This window comes from Mustelus asterias, chromosome 13 (assembly GCF_964213995.1).
Source record: "Mustelus asterias chromosome 13, sMusAst1.hap1.1, whole genome shotgun sequence".
In the NCBI taxonomy this organism is placed as follows: domain Eukaryota; kingdom Metazoa; phylum Chordata; class Chondrichthyes; order Carcharhiniformes; family Triakidae; genus Mustelus; species Mustelus asterias.
The window spans coordinates 56,534,072-56,552,544 of NC_135813.1; the positions used below are offsets into that span (position 1 = coordinate 56,534,072).

Genomic DNA, 18,473 nt, shown 5'->3' on the forward strand with positions numbered 1-18,473 from the left:
ACTTTTAAGGGGCGTCTTGACAAGTACATGAATAGGATGGGAATAGAGGGATATGGTCTCCGGAAGGGTAGGGGGTTTTAGTTCAGTTGGACGGCGTGGTCGGAGCAGGCTTGGAGGGCTGTAGGACCTGTTCCTGTGCTATAATTCTCTTTGTTCTTTGTTCTATGTAACTAGTAGAGTTGACAAGGGAAAGCCAGTCAATGTGGTATATTTGGACTTTCAGAAAGCATTTGACAAAGTCCCGCACAAGAGATTATCATGTAAGATTAAAGAGCATGGGATTGGGGGAAATGTATTGAAATGGATAGAAAATTGATTGGCAGAGAGGAAACAAAGAGTAGGAATTAATGGGTGCTTTTTAAATTGGAAAGCAGTAACTAGTGGGGTGCCACAGGGATCAGTGCTGGGACACCAGCTATTCACAATATAAATGATTTGGATGAGGGAACAAAATGTAACATCTCAAAGTTTGAAAATGATACCAAGTTGGGTGGGAGGGTGAACTTTGACAAGGATGCAGAGATCCTTCAGAATGATCTGGACAGGTTGGTTGAGTGGGCTAATCAATGGCAGATGCAGTATAATTTGGATAAGTGTGAGGTTATTCACTTTGGAAGCATAAACAAGAAGGCAGGTTACTACCTGAATGGCTGTAAATTGGGAGAGGGGACTGTGCAGCGGGACCTGGGTGTCCTTATGCACCAGTCATTGAAGGTAAGCATGCAGGTGCAGTAGGCGGTAAAGAAGGCAAATGGTATGTTGGCCTTCATTGCGAGAGGTTTTGAGTACAGGAGCAGGGATGTGTTGTTGCAATTATACAGGGCATTGGTGAGGCCACACTTAAGAGTATTGTGTGCAGTTTTGGTCTCCTTTTCTGAGGAAGGATGTTCTTGCTCTCGAGGGAGTGCAGCGAAGGTTTACCAGGCTGATTCGGGAGTGGCGGAATTGATGTATGAGAAGAGATTGACTAGCTTAGGATTGTTTTCACTGGAATTCAGATGAATGAGGGGGGATCTCATAGAGACGTATAAAATTTTAACAGGTCTCGACAGGATAGATGCAGGGAGGATGTTCCCGATGGTGGGGGAGTCCAGAACCAGGGGCCACAGTCTGAGGATTCAGGGTAGACCATTTAGGACAGAGACATTTCTTCACCCAGAGAGTGGTGAGCCTGTGGAATTCATTACCACAGGAAGTAGTTGATGCCAAAACATTGAATGCATTCAAGAGGCGGCTGGATATAGCACTTGGGGCGAATGGAATCAAAGGTTATGAGGAAAAAACAGGATTAGGTTATTGAGTTGGATGATCAGCCATGATTGTAGTGAATGGTGGAGGAGGCTCGAAGGGCCAAATGGCCTCCTCCTGCTCCTATCTCCTATGTTTCTATGAAACCCAAAGTCTGAGCAGGTGCTGCTTGATAGACTGTTGGTAACCCTTGCCACCACTTTACTGATGATCAAGAGTAGACTGATTGGACGGAAATTGGCTGGGTTGGATTTGTCCTGCTTTTCGTGTACAGGACATACCTGAGCAATTTTCCACATTGTTGGGTAGGGGCCAGTGTTGTAACTGTGCTAGAAGAGTTTGACTAGGGGAGTGGCAAGTTCTGGAGCACAAGTCTTAAGAACATAAGAACTAGGAGCAGGAGTAGGTCATCTGGTCCCTCGAGCCTGCTCCGCCATTCAATAAGATCATGGCTGATCTTTTCGTGGACTCAGCTCCACTTACCCGCCCGCTCACCATAACCCTTAATTCCTTTACTGTTCAAAAATTTATCTATCCTTGCCTTAAAAACATTCAATGAGGTAGCCTCAACTGCTTCACTGGGCCGGGAATTCCACAGATTCACAACCCTTTGTGAGAAGAAGTTCGGTCTCAACTCAGTCCTAAATCTGCTCCCCCTTATTTTGAGGCTATGCCCCCCATTTCTAGTTTCACCTGCCAGTGGAAACAACTTCCCTGCTTCTATCTTATCTATTCCTTCATAATCTTATATGTTTCTATAAGATCTCCCCTCATTCTTCTGAATTCCAATGAGTATAGCCCCAGTCTACTCAGTCTCTTCTCATAAACCAACCCTCTCAACTCCGGAATCAACCTAGTGAATCTCCTCTGCACCCCCTCCAGTGCCAGTATATCCTTTCTCAAGTCAGGAGACCAAAACTGTACACAGTACTCCAGGTGTGGCCTCACCAGCACCTTATACAGCTGCAACATAACCTTGCTGTTTTTAAACTCCATCCCTCTAGCAATGAAGGACAAAATTCCATTTGCCTTCTTAATTACCTGCTGCACCTGCAAACCAACTCCTTGAGATTCTTGCAGAAGGACACCCAGTTCCCTCTGCACAGCAGCATGCTGCAATTTTTTACCATTTAAATAATAGTCTATTTTGCTGTTATTCCTACCATACTTCCGTACTATTGCCGGAATGTTACCAGGACTCACTGCCTTTGCAGCATCCAGTGCCTCCGACCGTTTCTTAATATCGCTTGGAGTGAATCGAATTGGCTGGAGACTGGCACGTGAGATGCTGGGGACAGCTGGAGGAGGTCGAGATGGATCATCCACTCACTTCTGGCTGAAGAATCCTGCGAATGCTTCAGCCTTATCTTTTGCATTGGTGTGCTGGGCTCCGCCATCATTGAGGATGGGGATATTTGTGGAGCCTCCTCTCCCAGTGAGTTGTTTAATTGTCCACCACCATTCACGACTGCAGAGCTTAGATCTGATCCGTTGGGATGGCTTAGCTCTGTTCATCACAAATAGTCCTGTTTTGTAGCTTCACCAGGTTGACACCTCATTTTTAGGAATGCCTGGTGTTGCTCCTGGCATGCCCTCCTGCACTCTCCATTGAACCAGGGTTGATCCCCTGGCTTGATGGTAATGGTTGAGTGGGGGATAAGCTGGGCCATGAGGTTGCAGATTGTGCTGGAGTACAATTCCGCTGCTGTTGATGGCCCACAGCGTCTCAGCTTCTGTTCCTCGATCTGTTCGAAGTCTGTCCCATTTAGCGTGGTGATAGTGCCACACAACACGATGGAGGTTACCCTCAATGTGAAGGCAAGGATTTGCTCGAGGCCTTTAAAATAATGATTGGATCAGATAGATACAGGGAAACCCTGTCATAGTTTCGAGAGGGAGGGGAAGGGGTGAGAGCAGTAATGCAGGAAATTGGACGGATGTAGTCAGGGGCCCAGTCACCTGCAATGGTGGGGAAACCTCAGTTGAGGAGAAAACAAAACATACCAGAGGCACTGGTATGGAAGGTTGTATCATCAGAGCAGATGTGGCAGAATGGGATAGAGTTGTTAAAGCCCTTCTCCCACTCCCCTTCCTGCCTCATCCCCACCTCAACGCCCCTTGCACCCCTTGCTCTCTCCCCCGCCCCCATCGTCCCATTCAACCAGCCCCACTCCTTCCCATCTAAATATTAGTGGTGACTTTGTTTCCCACTCTCTGCCGTGCAGGATTGGCTGAACAGGTTTATACAAGTTGTGTTGTGCAGCGGTACTTTTCATCATGGCATTCAGCCTGGTGTCTTCGGAGAAGTGTCCGTGCGCACGAGAGTCACATCTGTGAACTGGGCAGAAGGAGCACTCTGCGGAGGATATTCACCCACTGGAATCACTGTATCCTTTCACCCTAAAATCCACGGACCTGGAATTCTTTTGTTCTTGTGCATTCCAGGGGCAAGTTAAGCCATTCACTCATTTTTCAGGTCAGTGGGATCATTCTGAATGGCTGAAAATGTTTAAAATATATCATGATATGGGATAAATCGACCTTAGCAGCAAAGGGGAATCTGCAGTTGTAATAAAAACAGACAGTGGGACAAAATGCACATCAGCTCAGTCATTGCCTGGGGAGAGGCTGATTGAGGCTGTGCTCTACATCAGAAAGGTGACCACCATGAAAGAGGGTGTTAGAAATCACAAGACTACAAACTGATGTGAACATTACATGATTGTTCTTTATAGACCACTCTCGCCAAATACATTTAAATTGCAGGGGGCAAAAGTACGTAAAGAACTGCAGTATCTTTGTTCATGAAGATGCTAATGATGGATTCTAGAGTATGCCGAAAGTTGCAACTTTCTGTGTTCGTCCAAAAGGGGCAGCATGAAATAGGAATGTAGGAACAAAAGTAGGCCATTCAGCCCATTGAGTTGTTCCGCCATCCAATACGATCATGGCTGATCATCCACTTCAGTGCTTTTCCCCCACACTATCTCCATATCTTTTTACGTCACTGATATCTCAAAATCTGTCAATCTCTCTTTTAAACCTACTGAATGACTGAGCTTATGTAGCCTTCTGGGGTAGAGAATTCTAAAGATTCATACCTCCGAGTAAAAAAACTTCTCATCTCAACCCTAAGTCTTTCCCGTTATTTTGAAATTGTGTCCCGGGTTCTAGACTCTCCAACAAGAGGAAACATCTTACCTGCATCTATCTTGTCTATTCCTTTTAAGTATTTTGTACTTTCAATGAGATTACCTCCCATTCTTCGAAATTCTAGAGAATCCCGGCCCAGTTTGCCCAATCTCTCTTCGTAACAGTCCCGCCATCCCCAGAAGAAGTCTGGTGAACCTTTGCTGCATTCTCTCTATGGCAATAATGTCATTTCTAAGGTAAGGGGACAAAAACTACACACAATACTCCAGGTGCGGTCAAACCAAGTTTCTACACAACTGAAGCAAGACTTTGCTAATCCTGTACTCAAATCCTCTTGCAATAAAGGCTAACAATCCAGTAGCTTCAGAATTGCTTACTTACTGCATGTAAGCTTTCAGTGTCTAATTAATGAGGACATCCAGACCTCTTTCTGAATCTATGCTTTCTAATCTCTTGTATAAGAAATACTCTGCATGTCTGCTCGTCCTACCAAAGTGGATAACCTCACATCTTACCACATTATATTCCATCTGTAATGTTTGCGCCCACTCATCAGGTCCAAATTGAAGCCGCTTTGCATCTTCCTCAACGCACATTCCCACCTAGCTTTGTATCACCTGTGAACTTGGAAAGATTGCATTTGGCCCCCACATCCAAATCATTGATATATATTGTGAACAGCTGGGGCCCCAGTACTGATCCTTGCGGTTCCTCACTAGCCACAGCCTGCCAGCGTGAGAATGACCAGTTTATTCCTACTCTCTGTTTTCTGCCTGTTAGCCAATCCCTAATGCACGCCAGTATATTGCCTCCTATTCCATGTGCTTTAATTTTGCTAATCAACCTCCTGTAGGGGACTTTATCAACAGCTTTCTGAAAATCCAAGTATACATTGACTCTCATTTATCAATTTTGTTTATTATGATTTCCCATTTATAAATCCATGCTGGCTATGCCCAATCAGATCGTTATTATCTAAGCGTCCATTTATCACATCCTTTAGAATCGATTCTAGTATTTTCCTTACTATTGATGCCCGGTTACTGGGTCAGTGGTTTGCTGTTTTCTCTCTCACTCCCTTCTTAATTGTGAGCTAAATTTTGTATTAATACTAATTTTTTTTTCAAGTTTATTTATTTATTAGTCACAAGTAGGCTTACATTCACACTGCAGTGAAGTTACTGTGAAAATCCCCTAGTCGCCACACTTCGGCACCTGTTGGGGTACACTGAGGGAGAATTTAGCATGGCCAGTGCACCTAACCCGCACATCTTTGGACTGTGGGAGGAAACCGGAGTACCTAGAGGAAACCCACACAAACACGGGGAGACCATACAAACTCCACACAGACAGTGATCCAAGCCGGGAATTGAACCCAGGTCCCTGGCGCTGTGAGGTAGCAGTGCTAGCCACTGTGCCTTCTAATTCTGGGAGATTTCCTGTGTGTTCCTTAGTGAACACAGACACAAAGTAATCATTGAGCTTCTCTGTCCTTTCTCTGTTCCCTATTATAAAGTAAGAAGTTTAACAACACCAGGTTAAAGTCCAACAGGTTTATTTGGTAGCAAAAGCCACACAAGCTTTCGAGGCTCTGAGCCCCTTCTTCAGGTGAGTGGGAATTCTGTTCACAAACAGAACTTATAAGACACAGACTCAATTTACATGAATAATGGTTGGAATGCGAATACTTACAACTAATCCAGTCTTTAAGAAACAAAACAATGGGAGTGGAGAGAGCATCAAGACAGGCTAAAAAGATGTGTATTGTCTCCAGACAAGACAGCCAGTGAAACTCTGCAGGTCCACGCAACTGTGGGAGTTACAAATAGTGTGACATAAATTCTGATTCTAGGATCGCATGATAAAGACTCAGGAGGAAAAAAGCAGAAATATTTATGTGAAATAGTGTGACATAAACCCAATATCCCGGTTGAGGCCGTCCTTGTGTGTGCGGAACCTGGCTATCAGTTTCTGCTCCGCGACTCTGCGCTGTCGTGTGTCGCGAAGGCCGCCTTGGAGAACGCTTACCCGAATATCAGAGGCCGAATGCCCGTGACCGCTGAAGTGCTCCCCAACAGGAAGAGAACAGTCTTGCCTGGTGATTGTCGAGCGGTGTTCATTCATCCGTTGTCGCAGCGTCTGCATAGTTTCCCCAATGTACCATGCCTCGGGACATCCTTTCTTGCAGCGTATCAGGTAGACAACGTTGGCCGAGTTGCAAGAGTATGTACCGTGTACCTGGTGGATGGTGTTCTCACGTGAGATGATGGCATCTGTGTCGATGATCCGGCACGTCTTGCAGAGGTTGCTGTGGCAGGGTTGTGTGGTGTCTTGGTCACTGTTCTCCTGAAGGCTGGGTAGTTTGCTGCGGACAATGGTCTGTTTGAGGTTGTGCGGTTGTTTGAAGGCAAGAAGTGGGGGTGTGGGGATGGCCTTGGCGAGATGTTCGTCTTCATCAATGACATGTTGAAGGCTCCGGAGGAGATGCCGTAGCCACCACACAACCCTGCCACAGCAACCTCTGCAAGACGTGCCGGATCATCGACACAGATGCCATCATCTCACGTGAGAACACCATCCACCAGGTACACGGTACATACTCTTGCAACTCGGCCAACGTTGTCTACCTGATACGCTGCAAGAAAGGATGTCCCGAGGCATGGTACATTGGGGAAACTATGCAGACGCTGCGACAACGGATGAATGAACACCGCTCGACAATCACCAGGCAAGACTGTTCTCTTCCTGTTGGGGAGCACTTCAGCGGTCACGGGCATTCGGCCTCTGATATTCGGGTAAGCGTTCTCCAAGGCGGCCTTCGCGACACACGACAGCGCAGAGTCGCGGAGCAGAAACTGATAGCCAGGTTCCGCACACACAAGGACGGCCTCAACCGGGATATTGGGTTTATGTCACACTATTTCACATAAATATTTCTGCTTTTTTCCTCCTGAGTCTTTATCATGCGATCCTAGAATCAGAATTTATGTCACACTATTTGTAACTCCCACAGTTGCGTGGACCTGCAGAGTTTCACTGGCTGTCTTGTCTGGAGACAATACACATCTTTTTAGCCTGTCTTGATGCTCTCTCCACTCCCATTGTTTTGTTTCTTAAAGACTGGATTAGTTGTAAGTATTCGCATTCCAACCATTATTCATGTAAATTGAGTCTGTGTCTTATAAGTTCTGTTTGTGAACAGAATTCCCACTCACCTGAAGAAGGGGCTCAGAGCCTCGAAAGCTTGTGTGGCTTTTGCTACCAAATAAACCTGTTGGACTTTAACCTGGTGTTGTTAAACTTCTTACTGTGTTTACCCCAGTCCAACGCCGGCATCTCCACATCATGACTACCCTATTATAAATCCACTTGACTCTGTATGTAATGGATACACACGCTAAACGTTTCTGTTTTCTGTACCTGTAGAAGCTTTTACAGTTATTTTTATGTTTTTTCCTGGTTTACATTAATATTATCAATTTCTGGGTCCTCCTTTGCTGTATTCTATAATCCTCCCAATCTTCAGGTTTGCTACTAACTTTGGCATGTTCATAGGCCTTCTCTTTTAATTTTGTACAATCTTTAACTTTTGTTAGCCACTGTTGACTGACACTACTTTTTAGATTTTAGTGCTTTGTAGAAATGTATAGTTGCTGTAAACTATGCAATAATTCTTTAAGGATTCTCCATTGCTGATACACAGTCATTCATACCTTTTGATGTATTTTCCCAATCCACCTCAGCCAATTTGTCCATCATGTCTTGATAATTTACTTTATTCAACTTTAACTCCCTGGCTTCAGATTGAGCTACCTCTCTTTCATATTCATAGATTGACAGAATCCTTATGGTGCAGAAGGAGGCCATTCTGCTCATTGAGCTTGCCCGGACTCTCCAACAGAGTATCTCACCCAGGCCCTATGCCTGTAACCCCACATGTTTACCCCACTAATCCGCCTAACCCCCTAATCTTGGGACACTAAGCGGCAATTGATTATGGCCAATCCACCTAACCTGGATATCTTTGGGCTGTGGGAGGAAACCGGGGCATCCGGAGGAAACCCATGCAGACATGGGGAGAATGTGCAAACTCCGCACGGACAGTCACCCAAGGCCGGAATTGAACCTGGGACCCTGGTGCTGTGACGCAGCAGTGCTAACGACTCTGCCACTGTTTACAGCCAGATTACTAATTAGCCTTTTTCATTACATAATACTAAAAGTAAAATAGCCGGTTTCTCAACATACAGCTCTAGAAAACCATCCCTAACACACTCCAGAAACATCCTCCACAGCATCAGTGTTCGTTACGTTTACCCAGTTTATGTGCAGATTGAAGTCAGCTGTGATTACTGTATTGCTTATGTTATGTGCTTCTCTCATCTGACTAATACCACACCCCACATCACCGTTACTATTCGTGGTCTGTACACAACTCCAACCAATGTCTGCTGCCCATTGCTGTTTTTTAGTTGCATCCAAACAGATTGCACATGTTGCTCTTCTGACCTGAGATCCTCCCTTACAACTGCACTGATCCCATCCCTTATTATCAGCGCAACTCCACCTCCTTTCCTTTCTTGTCTGTCCTTCTGAAGCATTGAATATCCTTGAATATTCAGTTCCCAGTCTTGGTCACCCTGTAGCCACTTTCCTGAAATGGCAATTAGACCATACCCGTTTACCTGTATTTGTGCCTTTAAATCATCTACCTTGTTGTAAATGCTGTATTTATTTGGGTACAGTGCCCTTAATGTTGTCTTGTTGACATTGTTCTGCATTCCAAGCCTATTTGCTGCTCACCTTTGCTTTCCCTGCCTTCTAATTTTGTTTACTACTTCTCCATTTTCTGTTATCAACTTTGTTTCCTTCTAATTTGAGCTACCTCTTGGGTTCCCACTCCACTGACAAGCTAGTTTGAACCTTCCCCAACAGCAAATCCCCTTGCAAGGATAATAGTCCCAGTCCTGTTATGATATAACTCATCCATCTTGTACAGGTACCACTTGACCCAGAACCAGTCGCAGAAATCTGATGCCCTCCCTTCTATACCAATTCTCCAGCCACCATTTCAATCAAGTAATCCTCCTATCCATAAGCCCACAAGCATGTGGGAATAATCCTGAAATCACTGCTCTTGAGGTCCTGCTTTGTAATTTCCTTAACTCACAAAAATCTGTTTTCTGTACTTCATCCCTCTTCCTACCGATGTTGTTGGTACCATAACTTGCAGCTGTCCCAGCAAGATGTCCTGCAACTATCAGATCAAGTCCTGGGAAGTGGAGTGAGATCATCACAAGGAGGTTGGACTTGCGCTGCCATGGCTTCAGACCAGTTTTTAGTGTTAGCAAGGAGTTGACTGTCATAACTGGGAGTTGATTGGGACATCACGGTAGCACAGTGGTTGGCACTGCTGCCTCACAGCACCAGGGACCTGGGACCGATTCCCGGCTTGGATCATTGTCTGCACGGAGTCTGTATGTTCTCCCTGTGTCTGCATGGGTTTCCTCCGGGTGCTCCGGTTTCCACCCACAGCCTGAAAGACGTGCTGGTTAGGTGCATTGGCCATGCTAAATTCTCCCTCAGTGTACCCGAACAGATGCTGGAATGAGGCGACTAGGGGATTATCACAGTAACTTCATTGTAGTATTAATGTAAGCCTACTTGTGACTAACAAATAAACTTTAACTTTACTTTAAACAATGTTAGTAAAATTTGAATGGCGGTCAGTGGAACTCTGAACAAGGAGAGCAGGGCAACTGGTAGTAATAATGGGGCTTGCATTACTTTGATTTGATTTATTATTGTCACATGTATTGGGATACAGTGAAAAGTATTGTTTCTGGCATGCTTTACAGATAAAGCGTACCCTACGTAGAGAAGGAAAGGAGAGAGTGCAGAATGTACTGTTACAGTCATAGCTCGGGTGTAGAGAAAGATCAACTTAATGCGAGGTAGGTTCATTCAAAAGTGACGGCAGCAGGGAAGAAGTTGTTCTTGAGTCGGTTGGTACGTGTCCTCAGGCTTTTGTACCTTTTTCCCGATGGAAAAAGGTGACGAAAGAGAGAATGTCCAGGATACGTGGGGTCCTTGATTGTGCTGGCTGCTTTTCCGAGGCAGCTGGAAGTGTAGACAGAGTCAATGGGTGGGAGACTGGTTTGAGTGATGGATTGGGCTTAGTTCATGACCCTTTTAGTTTCTTGCGGCCTTGGGCAGAGCAGGAGCCATACCAAGCTGTGATACAACCAGAAAGAATGCTTTCTATGGTACATCTTTAAAAGTTGGTGAGTGTCGTAGCGGACATGCCAAATTTCCTTAGCCTCCTGAGAAAGTAGAGGCATTGGTGGGCTTTTCTAACCATAGCATCAGCATGGAAGGACCAGGACAGGTTGTTGGTGATCTGGACACCTAAAAACTTGAAGCTGTCGACCATTTCTACTTCATCGCCATTGATGTAGACAGGGGCAAGTTCTCCACTACGCTTCCTGAAGCCGATGATTATCTCCTTCGTTTTGTTGACATTGAGGGAGAGATTATTGTCGTCCCATCAGTTCAGCAGATTTTCTGTCTCTTTCCTGTACTCCATCTTCAGTGTGGTGTTGGCTTCATTCTTGGAACTGTAATGTTAGGAACTGTAACAGTGTGCCATTTGATGAGGATAAAACATATTGCAAAGAGGCACATGGATATCAGGATTGGTGAATATTTTTAATCTCTTTAAATTGCTGTCTAGGCATATGTTTATTTTTCTTCACGATTTCTGTCCATTTCTGGTGCATCTGTTTTGTCTCCCTTGTGTACTGTCCGCTCATCTGTGAAGCTCAAGATGTTAACTAAATTGCATGTCAGCTGTGAACGACTTAACTTCAGTCCAGATGTTTCTCTTCGTGCTGAAAAGGCCAAGCTGAGCAAATTGGCACAAGACCACTGTCGCCACCACTTGCTGGTAAGACATCAGCACACACACACGTTAAATCTTGTACTGCATTGCTACTGGGTTTGGCCTGCTCTGTACGTACGTGCTTGTTTTACTCAGTGAGTGAATTAATATCTCAGTTATCAGCAACTTACTTTGATATTCAGTAATGCAAAGCTCTGGACTGTTTGACCCCTCCACATCCCAGCTGCATTAGATTTAATTATGAGGACAGGTTTCGTAGGCTTGTTATTCCCTGAGTAAATTAGATTCAAGGGTAATTTAATTGAGGTGTTGAATATGATTAAAGTATTTGATGGGGTCCAACAGATACTGTTTTCCTTCTTGGGGAAGGAGCGTAACATTAAAATTTTAGCTGCGGTTATGTCAGGAAGTGCTTGCCACAGAGGCTGGTGAAAATCTGGAACTGCCCTTCAAAAATGTTTTGGTCAGCAAGATTATTAACGAGTTATAAAACCAGAACAGGCAGATGGAGTTAAGATGTAGATCAGCCATGATCTAATTGAATGGCAGAACAGGTTTCAGGGGTGGTAATGCTTGCTGCCGTTGTTCTGTTCCTAATAAACGGCATAGTTACTGCAACACTGCTTCCCTCAATATCCTCAAAGCTACACATAAATTGTGGGGACTGTACTATGTCCCACAGATCTCTCTCAAGCTTCCAAGCTTTGACAGTTTCAGTAAACCATTTGTGGAACGTGTCGTAAGCAAGGTCATCTCTCGGCTCATAAAAAAATAAAACCAGAAGAAATAGAAACAGGAGTACACCATATGATCTTTCAAAGCCTGCTCTGTCACTCAAGATAATCGTGGCTGTTCTTCAGCTTCAACTCTGCTTTTCCTGTCGCTCTCCATATCCCTCGATTCCCTCAGAGACCAAGGGCAGAATTTACCCGTCCCGTCCGCCATGAGTGGGACACAGACCTTGGGCTGGATTTTCCGGTTTTGGGGTGAGCGTGGCTGAAAAATCCCATCCCAAAAGTCTTTCTGTCTCAGCCTCTTGGGTTGACAATTCCAAAGATTCAGAACCCTCTGAGCGAAGGCATTTCTCCTCATCTCAGTCTTGAATGTTTTAGATTCCCCAGTCAGAGGAAACAACCTCTCAGTATCTACAGAAAGTGCAGAAAAATCTCAGCAGGTCTGGCAACATCTGTGAAGAGAGAATAGAGCCAATGTTTTGAGTCTGGACGACACTTCGGAGGAATGTAGCATTGAGGCATTGGCAGATGTAGTTGTCCTAAGATGTTATTTAAAGAAATTGTTCTCTTTTATCAGCAATCGAGCATTACTGCTCTGAGGTTCAACGTGAAGAGCATTCGACTGAAACAGATGCTGAATAACCTTGCACACCAACAGTCCCATGTTTGGGTAAGAGTTTCTTCTTTATCTGTCGGAAGTCTGAGCACATAGTGCAAGAAAGTTTAGATTAAAGTAAGAGGTCATTGGGTCCATCAAACCTGCTCCTTCCACAAACGACAAAGACAGGGACTTTTCTTCACCCATTTACTGTTATCAAGGAAAGTTTCCCTTCAATTCTCACAACAGTTGTTGAGGTCTCTGGAATCCTTGAGCATTGTCACTGGCTAAATAAATGTGAAGGAGTTAAGAAAGTGGGGGTAAGAAATAAAGCCAAGCGACAGCTTGACGTTGAGGGCACAATGGCAGAGGACAGCAAATGTTTTGGAAATTTTGAGCATCTGATGTCCTCCACGCACCCACTATCTGCCAGAAAATGCTGGGCAGAGATTGAGGTGGGAACTCTGTTATCCTTCTACCCAGAAGTGCTGAGTGTAATTCTAACTACTGCCACCAATACAAACTATCAGCTATATGCACATTAGTTGCTGTGCTGGTTGATTCGACAGCCCAGTGGGGTGAATGAGCAGAAGTAGCACCGAGAAGGGCAAACTGCTGGAAGAGGGAGTAGTGGGGTGGGGGTGGGGTGGGAGGGTGTGCTCAGCACATGGCCATAACTGCCCAGTGTCTTGAGAGAGTAGTTCTCCTACCTGAACCTCAGTGAGGAATTGTGTCAGCAACCTGCTTCATGAAGTATGTGCTAACTGAAACTTGTTGTCTGCTGCAGCCCCAGGGTCAGGATGACATTGCCAGTGGCTGGGAGTTAACGGTGGTGGTGAACTTGTCCCACTCCGTCCAGGCTGGAGGAGGTGGTTTTTGCGCTGTCTCCCAGTTTACCATCTGTTGTTGAATAAGGGAGGGGAATGTGACTCTGTTTCAAGGGAGCTGAAAGGGATTCACTCCGTCTTGCTAGAGAGAAGCAGGTCGAGTGGGTGCATTGCTTTATGGAGATTGTAGACTTCCCCAAGATGCAGGACCACTTTTAAGTGCTTGCAGATTGCTTTGCGGCTGACCCTTGTCAATTCTGATGTATCACAGCCAGAAGGGATTCCACTCCCTTTACATCCAGCTGGCATGCACCTGTTCTCAACATATGGGCAGATCAGTGTCTGGTATCCTGGTAGCAGTCATGATGCTTTCATTCTGCTGCTGCGCACTTGTATCGGCTGCATTTGAATCTGCACAGTCCAGAGGGGACTATCCGCTTACTGCACCATTTGCGGCTCTGGTGCCGAATCGATGCACAAGTGGGCATATAATGAAAACCATGTTGCTGCATGAAATATGATCAGACCATTGGGGTGTTTAAGTAACACTGATGCTGCCTGAATGGTTTTGGAGGAGTTCTGCAGTACTTGGCAGAGTGTGTATTGAGACTCATGGTGGGTCTGCTGCAAAGCTGCACAACCCACAATGAGGGTTCATTCTTGCCACCAACTTAGGGGGAGGCGATGGCCTAGTGGTATTATCACTAGACGATTAATCTAGAAACTCAGTTAATGTTCTGGGGTCCCGGGTTTGAATCCCGCCACGGCAGATGGTAGAAATTGAATTCAATAAAAAGTATCTGAAATTAAGAATTTACTGATTACCATGAAACCATTGTCGATTGTTGGAAAAACCCATCTGATTCACTAATGTCCTTGAGGGAAGGAAATCTGTCCTTACCTGGTCTGACGTACATGTGACTCCAGAGCCACAGCAATGTGGTTGACTCTCAACTGCCCTTGGGCATCTAGGGATGGGCAATAAATGCTGGTCAGCCAGTGACACCCATGTCCCACGAATAAATAAATAAAAAACTACATGGCGACCAGCTGAGGAGGAAGGGAGTTGGAAATGAAGAGAAGGTGTTCACAGCCCCTTTCTGGCCAGGCCATCTGTGATTGACTCATTTAACTGCCATCCCAGTAAATGCAACCCCAATTCCCTGTTCACCAGCAGCCCCACATCTTACCATCGCTCTGTCACTGACGATCACAATGTCAGATTGGCCACAATGTAAACATAGATTCAAATAAAGATTCCAAAACAAGTTTGTAGGTCAAACCAGGCCATATTGCACACAAAAATTAACTCATTCCTCTTGTGTATTCCACTGGCATGTCTTTTCTCTGAGCCTTCATCTGTTCTAGCGCTCTTTGCACTGTGACCCCTAGTGGCCACAGCATGGCTGGTTGAAGGCTGCTGCTTTCCGGTGGAGAAGGCAGCCGGTGGCATTGGAGGATGACTTCAAACAGCTCTGGGCCCAGAAAGCCCAGCTTCAGCTGCACAACCTTGACAGCAATCTGGTCTAGCTGGCTGACAGGCCGGAGCAATGCTGCCAGTGGAGTGACAGTGTCGGCAGGAAGAATGTTGTCACCTTGTGAATGGAGCAAGTTTGTACTCCATGATGCCACTTCCCAGGCCAGTGTCTCAGCAATCCTAGCAGTCTAATGGAGGGAAACCTGCAAGTTCCTTTGAGCACTGGTGTCCACAGCCAAGATGACGAATAGTCTGAATCTTTGTGCCAGTAAGCTCAACCATCAGCCACTGCATTGTGAATTGGTCGAGAAGGGCTCTCGTTAGTTGGCCGCCACTTCCAAGCTCCATGAAAGACCCTGTGCCAAGTCGGAGCCAGACTCCTTCATGCTCCTTGATAATGACCGCAGGCTTTCTGACAGGCTTGTCAATGCATTCAGCATTTCAGAGTGCATTCCCTTCAACCTTCTGTCTATTTAAAGTCCTCATATGACTCCTGTGCAGCAGTGCTCATGTTTAATGCCACCCTCTGGCAAACTGGCACCCCTACTACCCTTGTCTCTGACCTGCCTGTAGCCTATCCATGCATGGACTCTGCCACTCAACTATCCAAGATAAATGTAGGAAAGAGAGTACTCGTTTCAGCAAGAGAAGCTTGGAGGAGCCTCACCACATAATGATGCCATGTACTGCCAGCACAGTAATAACACCCAGTGTAAATTATATCAGGTATTGACAGCTCGGGAGGTAGGGTACACCGGTGACCATGTCCTTGTAATTGTGTATCAACCACAAATTTTATTCATGCACAAAAAACGTTCTCTTGACACTTGTGTAACATCTGAACAGTATAGGCAGATTTCAGTTGCTCTATAATTATACTGTTTGAAACAAAATTCCTTTGTTAGACCCTCCTTAGCATCACCCATCCATAACAAGAAAGTGCAACATAACAAGTCTGTCTCATCTTTAGTCAGTGATTACATTGTTCTCATTTTCATTATGTGCCTGAAGATGCAGGGCATGTAAAAGCTGATTTGATTCCAGGCATTTTGCTGTATTTTTAAACTCATATTTTTTGAGTTCTGAATCGGATTTGCAGCAACATTTGGACCATTCAATTAAGCAGAGCCTTATTCCTCACTTCCAATTCTCTCTAATGTTTGCGGTGTTTTGTTCAGGGGAATTTCTACCATTTTTATTTAACAATTCGTGTACACAGTTAACAGGAGCAAGCCATTTGTTAGGATTATAGGAACATCGCAGTCAGAGGAGGCCATTCGGCCCCTCAAGTCATTCAATTTGCTGATCATCTACCTCAGCACCATTTTCCTGCTGTTATGACCCAGCAGCTGGTATCTGCCGTGCCAACCCAAATCCCAAAGAGAAACTTGATAAGTTATCACAATCAATTTCAATTTATATTTTACTACGCAAAGATATGTGTGCTGAAGTCAGGAGTTACAAATTCCAGTCAGAGTTCTGAAGATTTTACACAGTAAATTGAAACATTTATTAGCAAAAGAAAACTTAAACATGCAAGATTACATTTGCACAGTTAAAATTAGTCTTACAGAACATTCCACCTAAAAAGATTTCTACTGAGCTAGACTCACAGATAAACACCCCTTGAAGCAATAGTCTTGATATAAACCTTTTCCAAGTTTACTCATGACCTTTGCCAATTTGTAAAACCTCTTAGTTCCATTTGAAAGTTAACGACTGAAATCTAAACCTATCACTTAATGCAAATTTCAACCCATGTATTATTTACCTGTACAACATTCAACTTGTCCCCATTCATTTCAAATGCTTGTTTTTCACACTTTGCACCTTTGGTGATTTCAACTCTGCCAACACTTCATCTTCAATTTAATTAAATCAGTCACACACGCGCACCCGCGCACCACCCCGGTAGCCCTTGCTATCTTTAATCTTTAGAAATCTATTGATCCCTGTCTTGGGTTGATTGAGCTTCCACTGCTCTCTGGGGTTGTGAATTCTGAAGATTCACCACCCTCTGAGTGAAGAAATTCCTTCTCAGATCAGTCCTAAATGGCCTGCCACTTATTCTGAGATTGTGTCAGCATGGCAGTTACCACCTGCCGGATCATGACAGCAGGAAATGGCGCTGAGGTAGATCAGCAAATTGAATGACTTGAAGGACTGAATGGCCTCCTCCTATTGCAATGTTCCTATATTCCTAACAAATGGTTTGCTCCTCTTAACTGTGTATGTAAATTGGTAAATAAAAATGGTAAAAATCCACCCTCCCTCCTCCCCGATAGCCAGGAGAAACATCCTTCCTGCAACTACCCCATCAAACCTTTAAGAATGTTGTACGCTTCAGTGAGATCACCTCATATTCTTCTAAAAGTGAGAGAATCCAGGCTCAGTCTCCTCAATCGTTCCTCATTGGAAAATCCCGCCAATTCCCTTGAATCAGTCTGGTGAACTTTTTTTTGCACTCCCTCTTGAGAGACTGGAACTCGAAGGCACAACCTCAGAGTGAGGGGATGTCTCTTTAAAACTGAGATGAGGAGGAATTTCTTCACTCAGAGGATGGTGAATCTGTGGAAATCATTGCCACAGAAGGCTGTGAAGGCCAGGTCATTGAGTGTCTTGAAGACAGAGATAGACAGGTTCTTGATCAATTAGGGGATCATGAGTCACGGGGAGAAGGCAGGAGAATGGGGATGAGAATTATATCAGCCATGATTGAATGGCGGAGCAGGCTTGATGGGCCAAATGGCCTAATTCTGCTCCTACATCTTATGGTCTTATGGTCTCCTTAGCCAGTCTATCCTTCCTTAGGTAAGGAGACTAAACTGCACACAATACTCGAGCCTTGTGTGATTGTGCCTCACCAAAGCTCTGTGCAATTGCAGCAAGACTTATGTCCTCCTGTATTTAAATCCTCTTAAAATAAAGGCCAACATGCTATTTGCCTTCCTAATTGCTTGTGACACCTGTGTGTTAGCTTTTAGTGACTTAAGAACAAAGACACTCAGGTCCCCTTCGACATCAACACTTCCCAACTCTCCCCATTTAGGAAAAACTCTGCATTTCTGCTTTTCCTACTAAAGTCGATAGCTTCACATTTTTCAATCTGCCATTACCCACTCATGTAGCTTGTCTAAATCTCCTTGAAGCCTCTTTAAACCTTCCTCACAACTTACATTCCCACCTAGCTTTGTGTCACCAACAAACTTGGAAACATTACATTTGGTCCCTGCATCCCAGTCATTGATATGGATTGTGAATAGCTGGGGTCCAAGTACTGAACCTTACGGTACCCGACTATCACAGCCTGTCAACTGGAAAATTACAATTTATTCCTACTTCTGCTTTCTCTCTCTTAACAAATTCTCAGTCCATACGAGTATATTACCCTCAATCCCACATGCTCAAATTTTACTTAACCTCTTGTGTGGGACCTTATTTAAAGCCTCCTGAAAATCCAAGTACACCACATTCACTGGTTCTCCCTTAGCTATGCTACTAGTTACATCCTCAAAACATTCCAACGGTTTTGTCA

General features: G+C 44.8%; 1 protein-coding gene across 1 annotated transcript in view; it reads left to right on the top strand.

Annotated features, from left to right (window-relative positions):
• Positions 1-18,473, top strand: part of sfi1 (SFI1 centrin binding protein) — a 164,081-nt gene that overhangs the window by 37,055 nt on the left and 108,553 nt on the right. The window contains exons 8-10 of the mRNA XM_078226823.1: positions 3,474-3,635; positions 11,277-11,347; positions 12,614-12,706. Coding sequence (XP_078082949.1) covers positions 3,474-3,635; positions 11,277-11,347; positions 12,614-12,706 — 326 coding nt within the window. The remainder of the gene's footprint in view (positions 1-3,473; positions 3,636-11,276; positions 11,348-12,613; positions 12,707-18,473) is intronic.